The 15993-nt window shown below is 38.5% G+C and overlaps 1 protein-coding gene across 4 annotated transcripts in view; it reads right to left on the reverse strand.

Annotated features, from left to right (window-relative positions):
• Positions 1-755: 755 nt before the first annotated feature.
• Positions 756-15993, reverse strand: part of NTNG1 (netrin G1) — a 192725-nt gene continuing 177487 nt past the window's right edge. For 3 of the 4 annotated variants that reach the window (XM_067538345.1, XM_067538344.1, XM_067538343.1), the window contains one exon: positions 10873-12154. In XM_067538345.1, coding sequence (XP_067394446.1) covers positions 11928-12154 — 227 coding nt within the window. In that variant the 3' untranslated portion in view covers positions 10873-11927. Of the gene's footprint in view, positions 842-3489; positions 3572-10872; positions 12155-15993 lie in introns of those variants that run through there. The other variant, XR_010918056.1, reaches the window with a different exon arrangement.

The following is a 15993-nucleotide window of genomic DNA, read 5'->3' on the forward strand; positions in this document are numbered from 1 at the left end:
CATAATAAAGATCTGCTCAGGGAATAAGAATTATATTACAATGGGAAATAAAAAAATACTTGACTGAAACTGTAGTCTTAACTGCTCATTCAACAAATGTATAAAAAGAAACTACATACAGAATCATTGCCTCCATTTCATAGTTACTGCTCACTTTAATTACAGATGGCATGTTTCCAGTGCAAACAACATACTTTATCAATGTACTGCAAACTTTTTCTGATGTAGCCTTTTGGAATATATAGTAAATATTTTAGTTAATCCAATCTAATTCACCTATCTTTTTTGCTCCGCCCAAGACAGACAATTAATCACTCACTTCATTTCCCACTCTATATCTTCTTCCAGATGGCCTTCTATGACTGAAACCCTTTTCCTGAGTTGGAGCAAAATGTTTGTTCTTGAGTGTCTTCTTCAAATGCACTTCTTCACTGAGGGCCTATATCTTATCTCCTTTCAAAGCATGTATTAGCTAAATAGGTAACGAGAAAACAAATACAGAGGAGCCTACAAGGCTCAGTACTAACCTTTGCTTGTTCCTGTTTATTGCATCATATCAGTCTTATATGTTGTTCATTTAGATTGTAACTTTTTTGAATCAGTGACCTTGTCATAGTTGTGTGAAAAGAACACATTTGGTTCTATATACATAATAAACAGCAATCCTAATAGTGAAGTGACGAGTTTACCACAAGTTGGGTTATGGTTAATAATACACCATAACAAAGGTAGAGTGCCTTCCATTTTACTCAGGAATGTGCCACTGGTACAAAATGCTGCAATTCTCTCTCACGTTTTGCATAAGTAATTTCCATTCTCTTGTGTTTTCTAGTACATAGCACTGTGAAAGAGAGAGAAAAACAGATTAATATTTCTAATCTATACCTAGAACCCAGACAATAAACCAGATTTTCAGCACCAGACTCTGTGCATTTTTTCATTCACAAATAATTGCACTCACAACTGTGCACCTAAAATAAATTGCTGTACAAATATTAGATCTCTAAATACCTGTTTGCAAGAGCAAACATGAAGGCTGGGCAGCTGAGGCTCGGCTGAAAATCTGGTCTCACTTATTCCATGAAAAATATGATTCGAATTATCTCTCTCATGAGTGAATACACTTTATGCATGGATGAGTCTAGTTAATTCAATGGTTTAATGAACCTAGAATCCCAATGAGGCTATAACAACACATCCACCTGGGGGGTCTGAGGACTAGAATGGTGTCCTGGAGTTAGCTGAAAGTGTGTCAAATTATATCCAGACAGGACAGCTCCTTTTGATTACACACTTGAGAAGGCTTTTGTGGGGTGGTGGTTTTCATAGAATCATACAGTTGGAAGGGACCTCAGCAAGTCATCTAGTCCAAACCCCTGCTCAAAGCACGACTAACCTCAGCTAAATAATCCCAGCCAGGGTTTTGTCAAGCCGCAGCTTAAAAGCCTCTAAAGATGGAGATTCCACCACCTCTCTAGGTAACCCATTCCAGTGCTTCACCACCCTCCTAGTGAAAAACTTTTTCCTAATGTCCAACCTAGATCTCCCCCACTGCAATTTGAGACCCTTGTTCCTTGTTCTGTCATCTGCCACCACTGAGAACAGCCTAGCTCCATCCTCCCTGGAACCCCCTTTCAGGTAGGTAAAGGTTCCCCTCATTCTTCTCTTCTGCACACTAAACAAACCTAGTTCCCTCAGCCTCTACTCATAAGTCTTGTGCTCCAGCCCCCTAATAATTTTTGTTGCCCTCCGCTGGACTCTCTCCAACTTGTCCACATCCTTTTTGTAGTGGGGGGCCCAGAACTGGACACAATACTCCAAATGCAGCCTCACCAATGCCGAATAGAGGGGAATAATCACTTCCCGCGATCTGCTGGCAATGCTCCTCCTAATGCAGCCCAATATGCTATTAGCCTTCTTGGCAACCAGGGCACACTGCTGACTCATATCCAGCTTCTTATCCACTGTAACCCCCAGGTCCTTTTCTGCAGAACTGCTACCTAGCTCATCGGTCCCCAGTCTGTAGCTGTGTATGGGATTCTTCCGTCCAAGGTGCAGGACTCTGCACTTGTCCTTGTTGAACTTCATCAGATTTCTTTTGGTCCAATCCTTTAGTTTGTTTAGGTCCTTCTGTATCCTATCTCTACCTTCCAGGGTATCTACCACTTCTCCTAGCTTAGTGTCACCTGCAAACTTATTGAGGGTGCAATCTACCCCATCCTCTAGATCATTAATGAAGATGTTGAGCAAAACCGACCCCTGGGGCACTACACTTGTGGCCGGCTGCCAGCTAGACATGGAGCCATTGATCACTACTCGTTGAGCCCTATGCTCTAGCCAGTTCTTTATCCATTTTATAGTCCATTGATCCATCCCATACTACTTTAACTTGCTGATAAGAATGCTGTGAGAGACCGTATCAAAAGCTTTGCTAAAGTCAAGGTATATCACATCCAGCACTTTCCCCACATCCACAGAGCCAGTCACCTCTTCATAGAAAGCAATCAGGGTTGGTCAGGCATGACTTTCCCTTGGTGAATCCATGTTGACTGTTTTACCCATTAACATGAAGTATTTTCTATTCACATGTTCCCCACCCATACTAGTGTATATTGTTATCCTCTTTTGACTTGAGTGGCAGGTCAAAGTTTGGGCCCTGGAGATGTTCCAATTGAGAATAGAAATTGATGACTGATTCTGGTATTTTCTTTGATGTAATCTTTAATTACAAGGAATGTACCAAGTCCTGCTTCACCAAAAAGATTAGTAGTGATTGGATGTCTAACATAGTAAATGCATGTGAAAATGAGTTAAGATATAAGGCTAAAATAGGGAAAGAACAAGTTAAAAATTACTTACATAAATTAGATGTCTTCAAGTCACCAGGGCCTGATGAAACACATCCTAGAATACTCAAGAAGCTGCAATGGTATCTGAGACATTAGTGATTATCTCTGAAAAGTCATAGAAGAGTAGAGAGATTCCAGAGGATTGGAAAATTATAATACCAATCTATAGAAAGGGAAATAAGGGCAACCCAGGGAACTACAGACCAGTCAGTTTAACTTCTGCATGTCCAGAAAGATAATGGAGCAAATAATTAAGCAATCAATTTGCAAACACGTAGCAGAAAAGGTGATAAGTAAAAGTCAGCATGGATTTGTCAAGAACATATCGTGTCAAATCAACCTAATAGCTTTCTTTGACAGGGTAACAAGCCTTATGGATGGGGGGGGAAGTGGTAGATGTGGTATATTTTGACTTTAGTAAGGGTTTTGATACTGTCTCACATGACCTTCTTATAAACAAACTAGGGAAATGCAACCTAGATGGAGCTACTATAAAATGGGTGCATAACTAGTTGGAAAACCATTCCCAGAGAGTAATCATCAGTTGTTCACAGTCCAGCTGGATGGGCACACTGAGTGGGGTCCCACAGGGATCTGTTCTGTTCAATGATTTAGATAATGGCATAGAGAGTACACTTACAAATTTTGTGGATGATACCAAGCTGGGAGGGGTTGCAAGTACTTTGGAGGTTCAGATTAAAATCCAAAATGATCTGCAGAAACTGGAGAAATGGTCTGAAGTAAGCAGGATGAAATTTAATATGGATAAGTGCAAAGTACTCCACTAAGGAAATGGGAAATGACTCCCTATGACAGAGTAGTACAGAAAGGGATCTGGGGGTGATAATGGATCACGTTAAATATGAGTCAACAGTGTAACACTGTTGTGCCCCTCCCCCCCCCTCAAAAAAACCCAAACAAACAAAAAAAAACACCAAACAAAAAAAACCCCACCATAATTCTTGGATGTATTAGTGTTGTAAGCAAAGATATGAGAAGTAATTCTTCCACTTTACTCTGCACTGATTAGACCTCAACTGGAGTATTGTGACCAGGTCTGAGTACCAAATTTCAAGAAAGATGTAGGCAGATTGGAGGAAGTCCGGAGGAGAGCAACAAAAATGATTAAAGATCTAGAAAACATGATCTATGAGGGAAGATTGAAAAAAATTGGGTTTGTTTACTCTGGAGAAGAGAAGACTGAAGGGGGACATGACTGTTTTCAAGCACATAAAAGGTTGTTATAAGGAGAAGGGAGAAAAGTGCTCTCCTTAGCCTCTGAGGCTAGAACAAGCAATGGGCTTAAATTGCTGCGAAGGTGGTTTAGGCTGGACATTTAGGAAACATTTCCTAACTGTCAGGGTAGTTAAGCAGTAAAATAAATTGCATAGGGAGGTTGAATGTGGAATCTCCATCACTGGAGATCTTTAAGAGAAGGTTAGACAAACACCTGTCAGGGATGATCTAGATAATACTTAGTCCTGTCGTAATTGCTGGGGACTGGACTAGATGACCTCTTTAGGTCCCTTCCAGTCCTTTGATTCTAAATGCAGAAGGAGCCAAAATCAGCAGATAGCATATTTGTTTGCAGCCCTAAGTGTCTTTAGCCAGCATCCAACCCAAAAGCTCTGTCTTTAGCTTCTCCCAGGGTCATGCTGTACTTCCCGGTTTCTGCTTGCATTTCTTGAGGCTCTCAATCTCTCTGCCCTCTTGTCTCCCAATGGACACACACAACCTTACCCAACACAATAGCAAAAAAAACCTACACCCACCCTGTCCAAAACTCATGAGTGGGTTCACATACTCCTTTTGTCTAAGGTGTGGATTTGTAGTTAATTTATCCTTTGTTATGTTAATTAGAGGGTGAATTTACCCCCATCAATCTCAATGGGGTTTTAACTCAACCCATAACAAGGTTGAGATAACTAGTGTGTGAGTCCATTAGTATGGGTGGGTCAGATTGACCCTTTTTCAATTTTTACAGCATAGAGATCTGTTAGACATACATATCTTTCTTGATGCACCTTTAGGAAAGTGGTTGTCTTGAGCCGAAACTGCTGCCAACGTCTCATAAAATTATTCATTATTTATTTGCTGCATATCTCTGAGTCTGAGATCAGAACTGAGCCCATAGTTAGAAGCAGGGAAACTGAAAATTGATCAGAAATAACTAATTTGGCAAAACAATCCAAGCTAATATACCTGTGCATTAATTTTGAGTTTAGAGTCACTTTACCTCAGACTAATCATACAAGCTAAGGAAGGCTGGTCAGTACTTGAAGAGGAAAATTTCAAGGAATGTCTATTGGTTGCAGAAAATAATAATGTTAGTTCAGACACTATACTCTCCGATCTAGTATAGTAATCTGCCCTCAGTACGGTGGTGGTATTATTTATGTTGTATTATAATGTATGTAGCACTAAAGATGTGTGTGTCATTTTAGTAACATGAAGGGCAAAGTTCCTGTGCCAAAAAACTGGAAAATATACTTTTTCAGATGAGATATAAAACCGAGGTCATGACAGTTCTGGACAGCTGCACATGTATTTCCTCCCTGTGGTCCCAAGGGCACCAGCTCTAGGCTCCCGGCTCCTCCGCTGTCACCAGTCTTGGACTGAAAACTGCATCTCTCTCCCTCCTGACCAGGATTTTTCCTGCCAACATTGTGATACTCCTAGCAAGCCAGACTGCCTAAACAGGACAGTGTCTGTGCTTTGCTTGCTCTTCAAAGGCTTATGAACGTCATTGCCAGCAGTTATGAATGACCACACAGCCCTTTATAAGCAAGCACATTTATTTTTAAAGTGAAATTATTACAGGACTTAGCCAATACAAGTAAGTTAGTTGTTGTATACACCACATTATAGGTGTTATGTGCATGATATTAATTTGGGTGTTATTAAGTATATTAAGTGTTGGGAAGTTAAGTATTATGCTCTTCCCACAATTCTGTTCACTCACTTCAAGTATCCCACAACACTTTGCAAAGTTGAAGTCAGCTTTGGAATTAGAAAATAAGAAACTTGTCAAAGCAAAGATGCATGAATACTTTTTACCAAGTACAGTTAAGGAACTATCATAGCTCATCAACACTTAGAATGTAGTATTCAAAATGAGAGTTGGAAAGTTTTGAGAGAGATCTTGACAGATCAGTACCTAGAATGCTTGTTTCCAAAATAAAGATAAGGAAGGTACAGAACAACAAGTTAAGGAATTGGGACAAACTGGTGGGTTGGATTTTAGTGACATGTAAGAGTGTTGTAATTTGTAAAATCATGCTATAAATACTACTAGCTGAAACGGGTATCTTTGAAGCATTATTATTTAGACAATAAATGTGGCTGAGTTCAGTTGTTTGGTTTCTTGAAGATTTGTAAGAACAAACCATGAATGTAATCAAACAATTGGCTACACCTTTTAGTCAATACAGAGAAAATCTAGAAAACAATAAAAGGTCCTATAGGCATGTTAAAAGCTTACTGGAGATCACCCAGCAGCCTTATGGAACTCAGTAGGCCAAAATCCTTCCAACACTTCCCAAGAAGGATTGGGACCCCCTTTGGACAGAAGGTCCTGTCTGTTTGCTGGATGAGAAAGAAGGCCCTGAGTTAGATTAAACTCAGACTCTTTATTCAAAAGTCTTTTCTTTGTCTGTTGGTCTCTGAAGAATCCAGTTTGAACTAGTATTGTGAGCCTCTCCAGGTTGTGGTACTTCTCTGGAGATGTTACAATCTGAGTAACTCTGCCTAATTAGTGATCACCTTACACTGTTCTTAGGTCCTGGAGAAGCTGTGGTCACCCTCCTTCATGGTATTACATAGAATCCCTGGACCACAATGATGTATAAACTTCATACAGTAAGTTCTCCCAAAGATGGTGCAGGAGACTGCCGCATCTTCCCCCAAAAGAAATGGGTGCAGCTAGCGCGTTTTGACCGGCATCCTAGGGGAATCCACTGACTTGTTTCCTGGAGAGGCTTATTTCTGTGGATGGTGTTTCTGCCATTATCTTTCCTAATTTCACATTTCAGCTACTTATATAATAATCATTCTGCTAGCAAGCCAGCATACATCCTTCAAAAATCTGTACAGAGTAATTTAGCAACCATCCTGAATAATTTCTCTCTTTAGAACCCATGAAGTTAGAGCTCTTACATGCTTCCCTTGTTTCCTACCCTTGTTACCCCAAAATCTTTTGTGTGTAAGCTTGAGACTTGTTCCTCCTCCTTCCATCTGGTGCAACTGGCTTTTTCAGCATTGCATTGGGGCTCAGTGTATGGAGTGGGCAGTTCTGAGCAAAGTGACTTCCCTGTTGACCACATACAGAACATCTGCTTTTCTCCACCCATCCTAAGGCTCTTCTGACATGGTTTCCTCCTCCCTGGGAATGGATTTTTGCTCAGGCCTGATCCCTGTCTTCTGATCCTATTCCATTCCTATTAGGTTTTGTATCAAACCTAAGATGATTATTCACATAATGGTTTGCCCATATCCTAGCTCTGGCATTTTTGTCTGAGCCTCAATTTTAGATGAGGGTGGCAAAGTTTATAGAATTGTTCTAACCCCATTAATTTGTAAGCCTCATTGACCTTAGTAACCCCTACTCTCAATCAATTCCCCATTTTCGTACATAGCCCCTAATTTGAGTTTTGAAACATCAGCCTAGGTCATATCCTGTATTTTTGGAACTCCTCAAAAACTCTTCCTATGTGCTTCAGGGGTCAGTTTGAACTTTTGCAATAAAGCTTATTTGTCTTTCATAGTCTTGACAGTCTTAATTCAGATGCCATTTCAAAAGCCTTTAGAAACACATCCCTGTCATCTCCCTCCCTCAGGTGAGGAAATAATGTTGAATCTCCCCTCCATAGGGTCAGGGACACGAGGTCTGGTGTCACCTACTGGACTATAGTTCTGTGGGTGCAGTTTCTCCATCTTAAGTGGTGATGATGATCCTTCTCCTCCTCTTCTTGCTCATTTGGGCCCTGGTGCTCTGCAGGCTGGTGCTCCTGGTCTGCAGGTAGCTGGGACACCTGTTGACCTGTGGCAGTGATGCATTAGGCCTGGACAGAACATGGTGGCTGCCTCTGTCAGCTTCTCTTCAGCCTCCCTCCTGGGAGTTGGTTGCTGGATCCTCTGCCAATGGGCTGGAGGTTTCCTGCAAACCTAGACCTTCATTTTTTTTTTTTGTTGCTGGGTCATCCCAATACAGCAAGCTGACTAGTTCTACCCTTGTTTGATCCTCAGTGCTGAGCTGCCTTTCTTTACATAGCTCAAGCAACTGACCTGTCTGCAACTGTTCACAATTAGTTCTCCCGGTCTCTTTCTTTCCCTCAAAAGACAGACCCCTTTATGGTCTTTGCTCTCACTGCTGTTGGAACTTATGGTCATTCACCCAGTAGTAGATCCCACACATGCTGCCACCTTGTAAGTCACTGTTCAGGCCAGTGGCACCTATGGTCCCTCGAGGCTTCTGAGCCATCGCCTCTTTTGGATAGAGTCCTGCATCCAGGGTTTTTCCACACTGCATGGTTCCCAGCCTATGCTGTGATGTTCCTTCCAAGCCAGACTGCCTAAACAGAACAACACTTGTGCTTTGCTTTCTCTTTGAAGACTCATGAACAACATCATTGCCAGAAGTTATGAGTTATCACACAGCCCTTTATAAGCAAGCACATTTATTATTAAGGTGCAAGCGTTACAGAGAAAACATATAAAATAATGAAAGTTCCTAGACGCATGCTAAAAGCTTATCAGAGATCACCCATCAGTCTTATGGGACCTCAGCAGTTGTCCTAACCCTTTCCAGGAAGGATCGGGGGCCCCTTTGGACAGAAGGTCCTGTCCCTTTGCTGGATCAGAAGGAAGGCCCTGAGTCAGTGTAAACTCAGGCTATTTATCCAGGAGTCCTTTCTTTGTCTGTTGGTCTTTTGGAGGATCCACTCTGTACTAGTTATGCGAGCCTCTCTAGGTGGCAGTAATTCTCAGGAGGTGTTACAACCTGAGTGAATTTGCATAATCACCCCCCCCCCCCCATTGTTAGCTTCTGGAAGAACTGTGGTCACCCTCCCCCATGGAATTACATAGGACCCCTGGCCCACAATGATACATAATCTTAATAGAGCAAGATCTCCCAAAGATATTGCAGGAAGTTCCCATCTCTGTCACAATGACTACTTGTGCTCATTGAAAGTGCTCATGGCAACTTCTGTGAGATGTCTGTTTATCTGGCCAATTTTCAATATGGGAAATTACACTCTGCTTCCTTAAATTCCTCATTGATTTCAACAGGAACTGAGTTAAACCAGTCCAGAGCAGTGTGGAAATCTCACTGTGCATTATATAATTATTCATATACGCACAATTCATGTTAAAAAATCTTCAGGTACTGCAGTTCCTTTCAAGTGTGCACAATGGCAAAAATAATGAGGTTTGAAGAAAATGCTGATTGAAAAGAAAATTCACTTTCCACTGGATATATACCTAAAATTGGCATTTTATTAAAAGCAGGCTGACCTGTTTGGTGAACTGCTATATAAATATATGGGCAGCTGTGTATTCCACATAGTTTTAGATGATTATACCTACATGAAATTGAAATGCAGATGAACTGATTAAGATCTGATATTCATTATACTTTAGCATTGTCTAGAACATCCTGTCTAATCAGACATGCACAACATGCTTCCTGAGCACTTTCACAAAGCCTTGACTGTATAATGATGGTAAAAGTGCATCTTTTCCAGTAATTACATGGTCTGCATTCAGTTTGGGCTAATAAACTTCAAGACAACTTAAATTTCACATTTTAATATTAGAAATCCACTTAATTATAAGTAATCTTCAACTCTGTATGTCACCTGTATTTGCATTTATATTCCTCAGTGACTGCAATGTGATTTTCTGTTTATTGTCTTGAGTTATGCTTCTAACAGAAATCTACAATTTCACATAGGCCATGCTGGCACACAGCCAAACCTTTCATTTGGTAAGACAAAGAGACTGCTAGTGTGATTAGCAAACATTCCAAGACGGGGATGAGGTGGTAGCTAGAACAAATGCTACCTGTTTACCTATACTATCATTCTCCAGATGTGCTTATCTTAAGTTTTTGTTTCTAGAAATGCTGTTTCCTCATGTAATATTTCTACAAGGTATTTCACAGCAAAGGGTTTTTCCCCCCCCGGAGATAGAGATGATATCAAAGAAGGTAATTCCCAAATTCATACTCTATTCACCACTAGGGACTAAGTAGCCAAGTAGAATCTACTGCCCTTAGGATTTTTGCCTGTACGGATTAATTGTTTTCCATTCTAGGCCACCATACTAGTAAAATATTTACATTATGTATGACGAAAATCTGCTAGGAAATGAATCCACATAGTGTTGCTGCCTTTTGATTTTCCTTTTCTTTGAAACATTGCCATGGTTTTGGTTTGCCTGTACTTTTCTCTCTCTCCCTTGCTGTCACACTCAATAATTGGCCTAATAAAAGGCAGAAACAAGGATTTATTACACCTCTGGCAATATTTAAAACAAACTTTTATTTGCTGGAGCAGCACTTTTTATCCACTTGCTGCTGTATATTTTGACAGTCCCTCTAAATGGTAAATCTGACTTGATTAAAAGTTAAATCACTGAACTCTTGTTTTTTGTCAGTGTTGTGGTTGCCATTGCTTTTGCAGTTTGTGAGGCAGACTAATAGTTGTAGATAAATAAACATTTAATTTTAATGAAGCTTTAGGAGACACACTTAAGTAGTGCCTATCTTTACTTGAATACTGTCCATAAAAGTTGCATGATTTAAAGAAAATATTCTTTAATGCTTTGCAAATTAGCCTTGGAATAATTCTGGTGATCACAAGAATGAATAAAGATTTAGTGTTTTATAAAATTTTCTTCTAACAGCAGATATATTTTTATTCAGAATGGTCTGATACGGATGAAAACATCAGTTATTCAGACTGAACTAAATTCTGATGCTGAATTTGTATTTCTCCATATAGCAGGTGATAAAATGATCAAGGAAAATAATTTTTAATATTGTCTTAAGAAAATGCAATACAAATTCCTGAAATTGTTTATGCAGGAATTTTTATTTTTTTTAATCTTCCAGTGTTAAAGCAACAAGAAAACATTTAGAATGTCCTTTGGTGGAATCTTATTACACTTGTTATATATGTAAACTGATATTCTTTGATGCCAGCACGTTGCCCATACAGAGAAATCTCTGCACAATTAAATGAAAGGAGAAAGGAAAAAAAACCCCGAAATAAAAAGTAGTATTTTCTTATCTGATTAGAATTAAATACATTAATAAATTGTCTGGTAACACAAATTGTCAATAATACAAAAATCTACATTATACATTATTTCAAGAAAAATAACTTCATTTGAATACAAAAGGATAAATACACTTTTTGTCCTATAGCCACTCTTGTACAGTAGATGAACACAGCATCTTACTGATGCGGTGCTGCTAAAATATACAAGGATATGACTGTCTTGGGTTTTATTGAGGGGGGGCTGTTACACATGTGCATCACTAACATCAGACAAAGAAATCTTTCAACCAACAAGGGTTACAGAGCAACATTCACTAAAGCACAGGTTGGAAGGGATTCAGGGACTGAAGCAGGCCAATATGGCAGCTTTAACAGATTTCCTTATACCCACAATGCACTGACAGCAAAGAATGCCTCTATTTGGTTGGTCCACACACTGGGCAGAGGTACAGTAGCGCACCATATTGAAGTAGCAATTTTTTTTTGTTTTCCATTTTGTGGGCTGTCAAAGCCTTTTCAATCCTGTGTAAGCTTTGCAGCTGGCGTTATTATTTGTAGTAATAGACTTGGCAGCTGCCAACTTGTCTTGAGTCAGAAATTAACAGTCTTTTGACTCAGAGTGCTGTCCACAATTGATTAATATGGCTTAGTTCAGTTAGGCCTTCTTAGTTTATACATGGTTTTGTTCTTTTTCTTGTTTAAAATTTTAGTAGCAAATGCTTGGGGTTTGTTTTGCTTTTATGTGGCACATTTCTTCTGAAGCAGTCTGAACACAATGCCATCGACCAGACGGAGCCTAGAATATGAAAAGCCCAGTTATTCCTAGTACAGCAGTCAGCGGTAATAGAGGGCCATGTGATGCTGCCCCGTTGCCGGAGTTTTGGCTGCAACCTCCTGGATCCCTTTCACACTTCAACTTCTCACACAAAATGCCAGTGTAGGCTGGAGGGCACAGGCATCGCACGTTTTTGAGGCATGTTCCTCCATTCTGGCATTGCAGTAGTTCCTTGTCACATACATTTGCTGCAGGACAAGGGGAAAAATAGAAGAAGAGCAGAATACGCTTAAGTTCATTTGTTACAGAAACCTTTGAACCTAAAAAAAAAACATTTTTTCTCCTTCGAGATGTAAACAGATATGTGATTCCAGTTTCCAAACAATTGCAGATTACTATTTTTATCACTTAGCTATTTTCCCATAGATATTTTTGCTATAATCTTAGAGAATATCATCTTCCATTTCAGACTACTGAATACTAAGTAACTTATACCCACTGTTTGTCAGTGTCTTTGTTATTACTATTATTGAACTGGAATGGTTGGTGAGTGCCTTATTTGAAAGGACAATGTGTACGCTAACATCACATAGCTCTTGGAAAACATTAATGGCAATTAAAAATGCAATACAGCATTGATGAAATGAATACAATTGTATGAGAAATCAGCCCTGGATACTGAGTGACTTTTATGTATTAATGTTTTGGAAAAACAACAAGAGATCTGTAAACAAAAAGCAGCAGGGGATATGGTGTGGAAAAGTCAGCATACTCTTAGATGGCTGTTAAACTATGTTAGCTCTTTAAATTCACACACCATGTCAATGTGGGAACAGAGAGAAATGACACCATTTTCATTACAGACCTACATATTTCTTCTTAATTGTTTATGGTGCTTAGGTACCAGGGTGATAGGTATTTCTAAAGTGCATAAGATAGCTACTGAAGACAGAGAGATAGATAGAAAGGGAGGAAGGAAGGGTCATTGTCAGAAATTTTAGACTCCAAACATAGGTTTTGTATATTATTATTTTAACGGTTTAAGCTTTTTCTTTCCATTAATTAAACAAAACTGGACTGAAACATTTGTACAGACAGACCATGTATTGTTTCACTGTAAATTTTGCTTTAGATGTTATTGTAGAATAGAATATGATACAGATTATATTCCCATTTTTATGGAAGATTTTCATAGATTCACAGGCTAGAAGGAACCATTGTGATCATCCAGTCTGACCTCCTGTGTAACGCAGACAACAGAACTTCCCCCAAATAATTCCTAGAACATATCTTTGTTTGTTTCAGTTTCTCTTTAGTGAGGACTGAAGGGACTGATTCTGCATTTCTAATTTGGGCAAAATTCCCATGCAATCATTAGGAATTTGCCCTGAGTTAAGAAAAACATAATTAGGTCTAGTGTAAGGCCTGCAATATTTGGATCAGTATTACATACATAAGCAATATACAACATCCAGAGAACATCCTAAAGGAGGCAAAGTAGAAAAATTATTTCCATTCTTTCCACTGTGATATCTGCTAATTGTTCTTTACATTCTTTGGAATAGATTTACAAATACTTCACTTTTTTCATGTAAGAATATTCTGAAAGCTAAAATCCAAACAGGTTGTCCAGATTCTCAAATGATGTTATTTGGTAAAGCTCTATAGAAATCAATGGCTGAAAAGTGATTTACATCAGCTTTACACATGTCTGGCTCAAAGTGTTTCTAAAAATGACTTTGATTTGTCAAAAACCTAGTCATGTTTTATCTACCCCCTCTTAACACCCTCCCAAACCAAAAGAACAACAACAAATCCTGACACTCCCAAACCCCATGAATTGTCCTTTTACCCTTAAAGGTCCTTTCTCCTATATAACCACTTTCTAATTTGGTGCACACAAATGAGTCAAATGATGATGTGGCTGTGCTTTCTCTCCTCCATTCACTCCTCAGCATGTAATAATATGAAAGTAACCAAAAGGTAACATCTACCCAAGTTTCTCATTTGACACCTTTCCCAATGATTTTTCCTTTTGACCCATTGATATGATATAAAAAACGGTAGATGCATGTCAGTTCAGTGAGTGTTCAGTTGCAACATTTAAAGTACAACTCATGCAGTATGTTCAGGATATTATGATGAGGACCATGTGTCTGCATTTCAGTGTTCTTTAGTATAATCTATAAGATACTCCTACTTGGGTTATTTTTACATGATGAATATAAACTAATAGGAATAATAAACTATAAAGAAAATTAGATAAGACTTACAGTGGGGGACAATATTGCATAAAATAGTACCAAATCCAGAATGGTAAACTAAACTTTTAAATATTCCAAGTAAAATTAAATATTTTGGTTATGCCTATCATAATGAAGACCAAACTTATTTATATATAATCTTACAATTTATGTAGTATTAATTTAATCACAGCAATATGCAAAGATCAAATACATAGTACTGCTTTATTTAAAGGTAAAACTGCTGGGCTTCGGTTATTCTAATGTAACAAGCTACTAACTGGGACATTTCCTTTAATTTGGGCAAGAATGGTGGCAAAATATCTGTTCCATCAATACTGATTGTTGTTGGCCTTGAATAATTGAGTAGAAATCAATAGTTAATTAAATACTCTTTAAATAGAAGATGAGATCTTTTTTCTTAACATTTGGTCATGAATGCAAATTAGAGATATAGCAAAATTTGCCTTTTCCAAGTAGGCAATAAAACAAGTTTATTTTCCCATACATTTTCTATTTTTTAATTTTTTTTGACACCCTGATTTTTAAGAGGGAGTTTCTGATCTTTTTCCCTAGTTTTCTGTGTGTGAATTGTTGTGGTAGCATTTCACAGTACATTCACTGCTAACTCTACCTGATCTATAGACACAATGAAGTACTTAGAAATATAACTACTATAAAATGCCCCCACAATAATTTGCCCCTACAAAGTTGCGGTTGCAACATCACCTAGGATACTTTTCAAAATCAGGCCCAATATCGCTCATTCGATCTGATGTTGTCTTAATTCATAAAAATGTGCTGTATAAAAAGTTTCAGCATCAATGCTTTTTTTGTATACTCTCAAAAACCACATACAAAGGCTAATGAAAGTAGACAAAGGCATAGTCTAATGGCCTGAGCAAAGTACTATGAGCTAGTCATTCTGAGTTTCTAATTCTGGGGGTAACTTCTTATGAACTTGGCAAGTAATTTCATCTGTCTTAGTTTCCTCATCTGTAATACACAGATAATAATTAAGGTTGTTTGGAGGATGGGGGCAAACACCTGTGAAAGTTTTCTTCACATTTCATTGCTGGTTTTTATTAATTTTGAATCTGAATTTTCCAATCAGATCTAATCTCCTAACCTACATGTTGGAAGGAATGATATATTGTTTGCAAATGGCTTTGAAAATGATGAGCCCTATGTACATTCTAATTACTGTTATTTATTTTGCTACTATTTGATTGAATTAGGACCTGCATTAACTTCAGATAACATTTTGAGCACGTAAGTAGCTCAAAAGCAAAGTCGTCTCTATACTTTAATTGTAACCAAAGTTGCTCACTTAACTAAGCCTCATCAGCATGCTGCAAAGACCAAGAGAAGGGCAGGTACATTAGTTCTAGTTAGGGAAAAAATTAAGAGGATTTTCCCAATCTACAATGTTTTAAATGTTAAATGCAATATTGTGTCAGGAGAATTTACCCTGCTCCTTGTATTAAGCAATTGCTCTCTATCAAACAAAACCCAATGACTGACGATGATAAAAATGTACACACACACACACACATACCCCAAAGCCCTTCCAACATTGTAAAATAAACAAGATTCTATTTGTCCTAGTTTCTTTTAAAGAAAGTCAAGGTGGAAACAATTGTATGTATTAGGCTAGGAACAAATCCACATAATACACATCTAGCTAATTTAAATTAGTGGTGGTGATTTTCAGAGTTGGCTGGGCCACTCTTTGCTTTTATGTTATGGATCTGTTCAGGTGAACCACACATTAGTCAGAGGTCTGCAGTCGCTCCAGTGGTGACAAAAGGACTATATGTATGTTTCCAGTATAACTATGATTG

Source organism: Emydura macquarii, unplaced genomic scaffold, assembly GCF_026122565.2.
Source record: "Emydura macquarii macquarii isolate MOO-44397 ecotype Brisbane River unplaced genomic scaffold, CSIRO-AGI_Emac_v2 contig_480, whole genome shotgun sequence".
NCBI classification, from domain to species: Eukaryota; Metazoa; Chordata; order Testudines; family Chelidae; genus Emydura; species Emydura macquarii.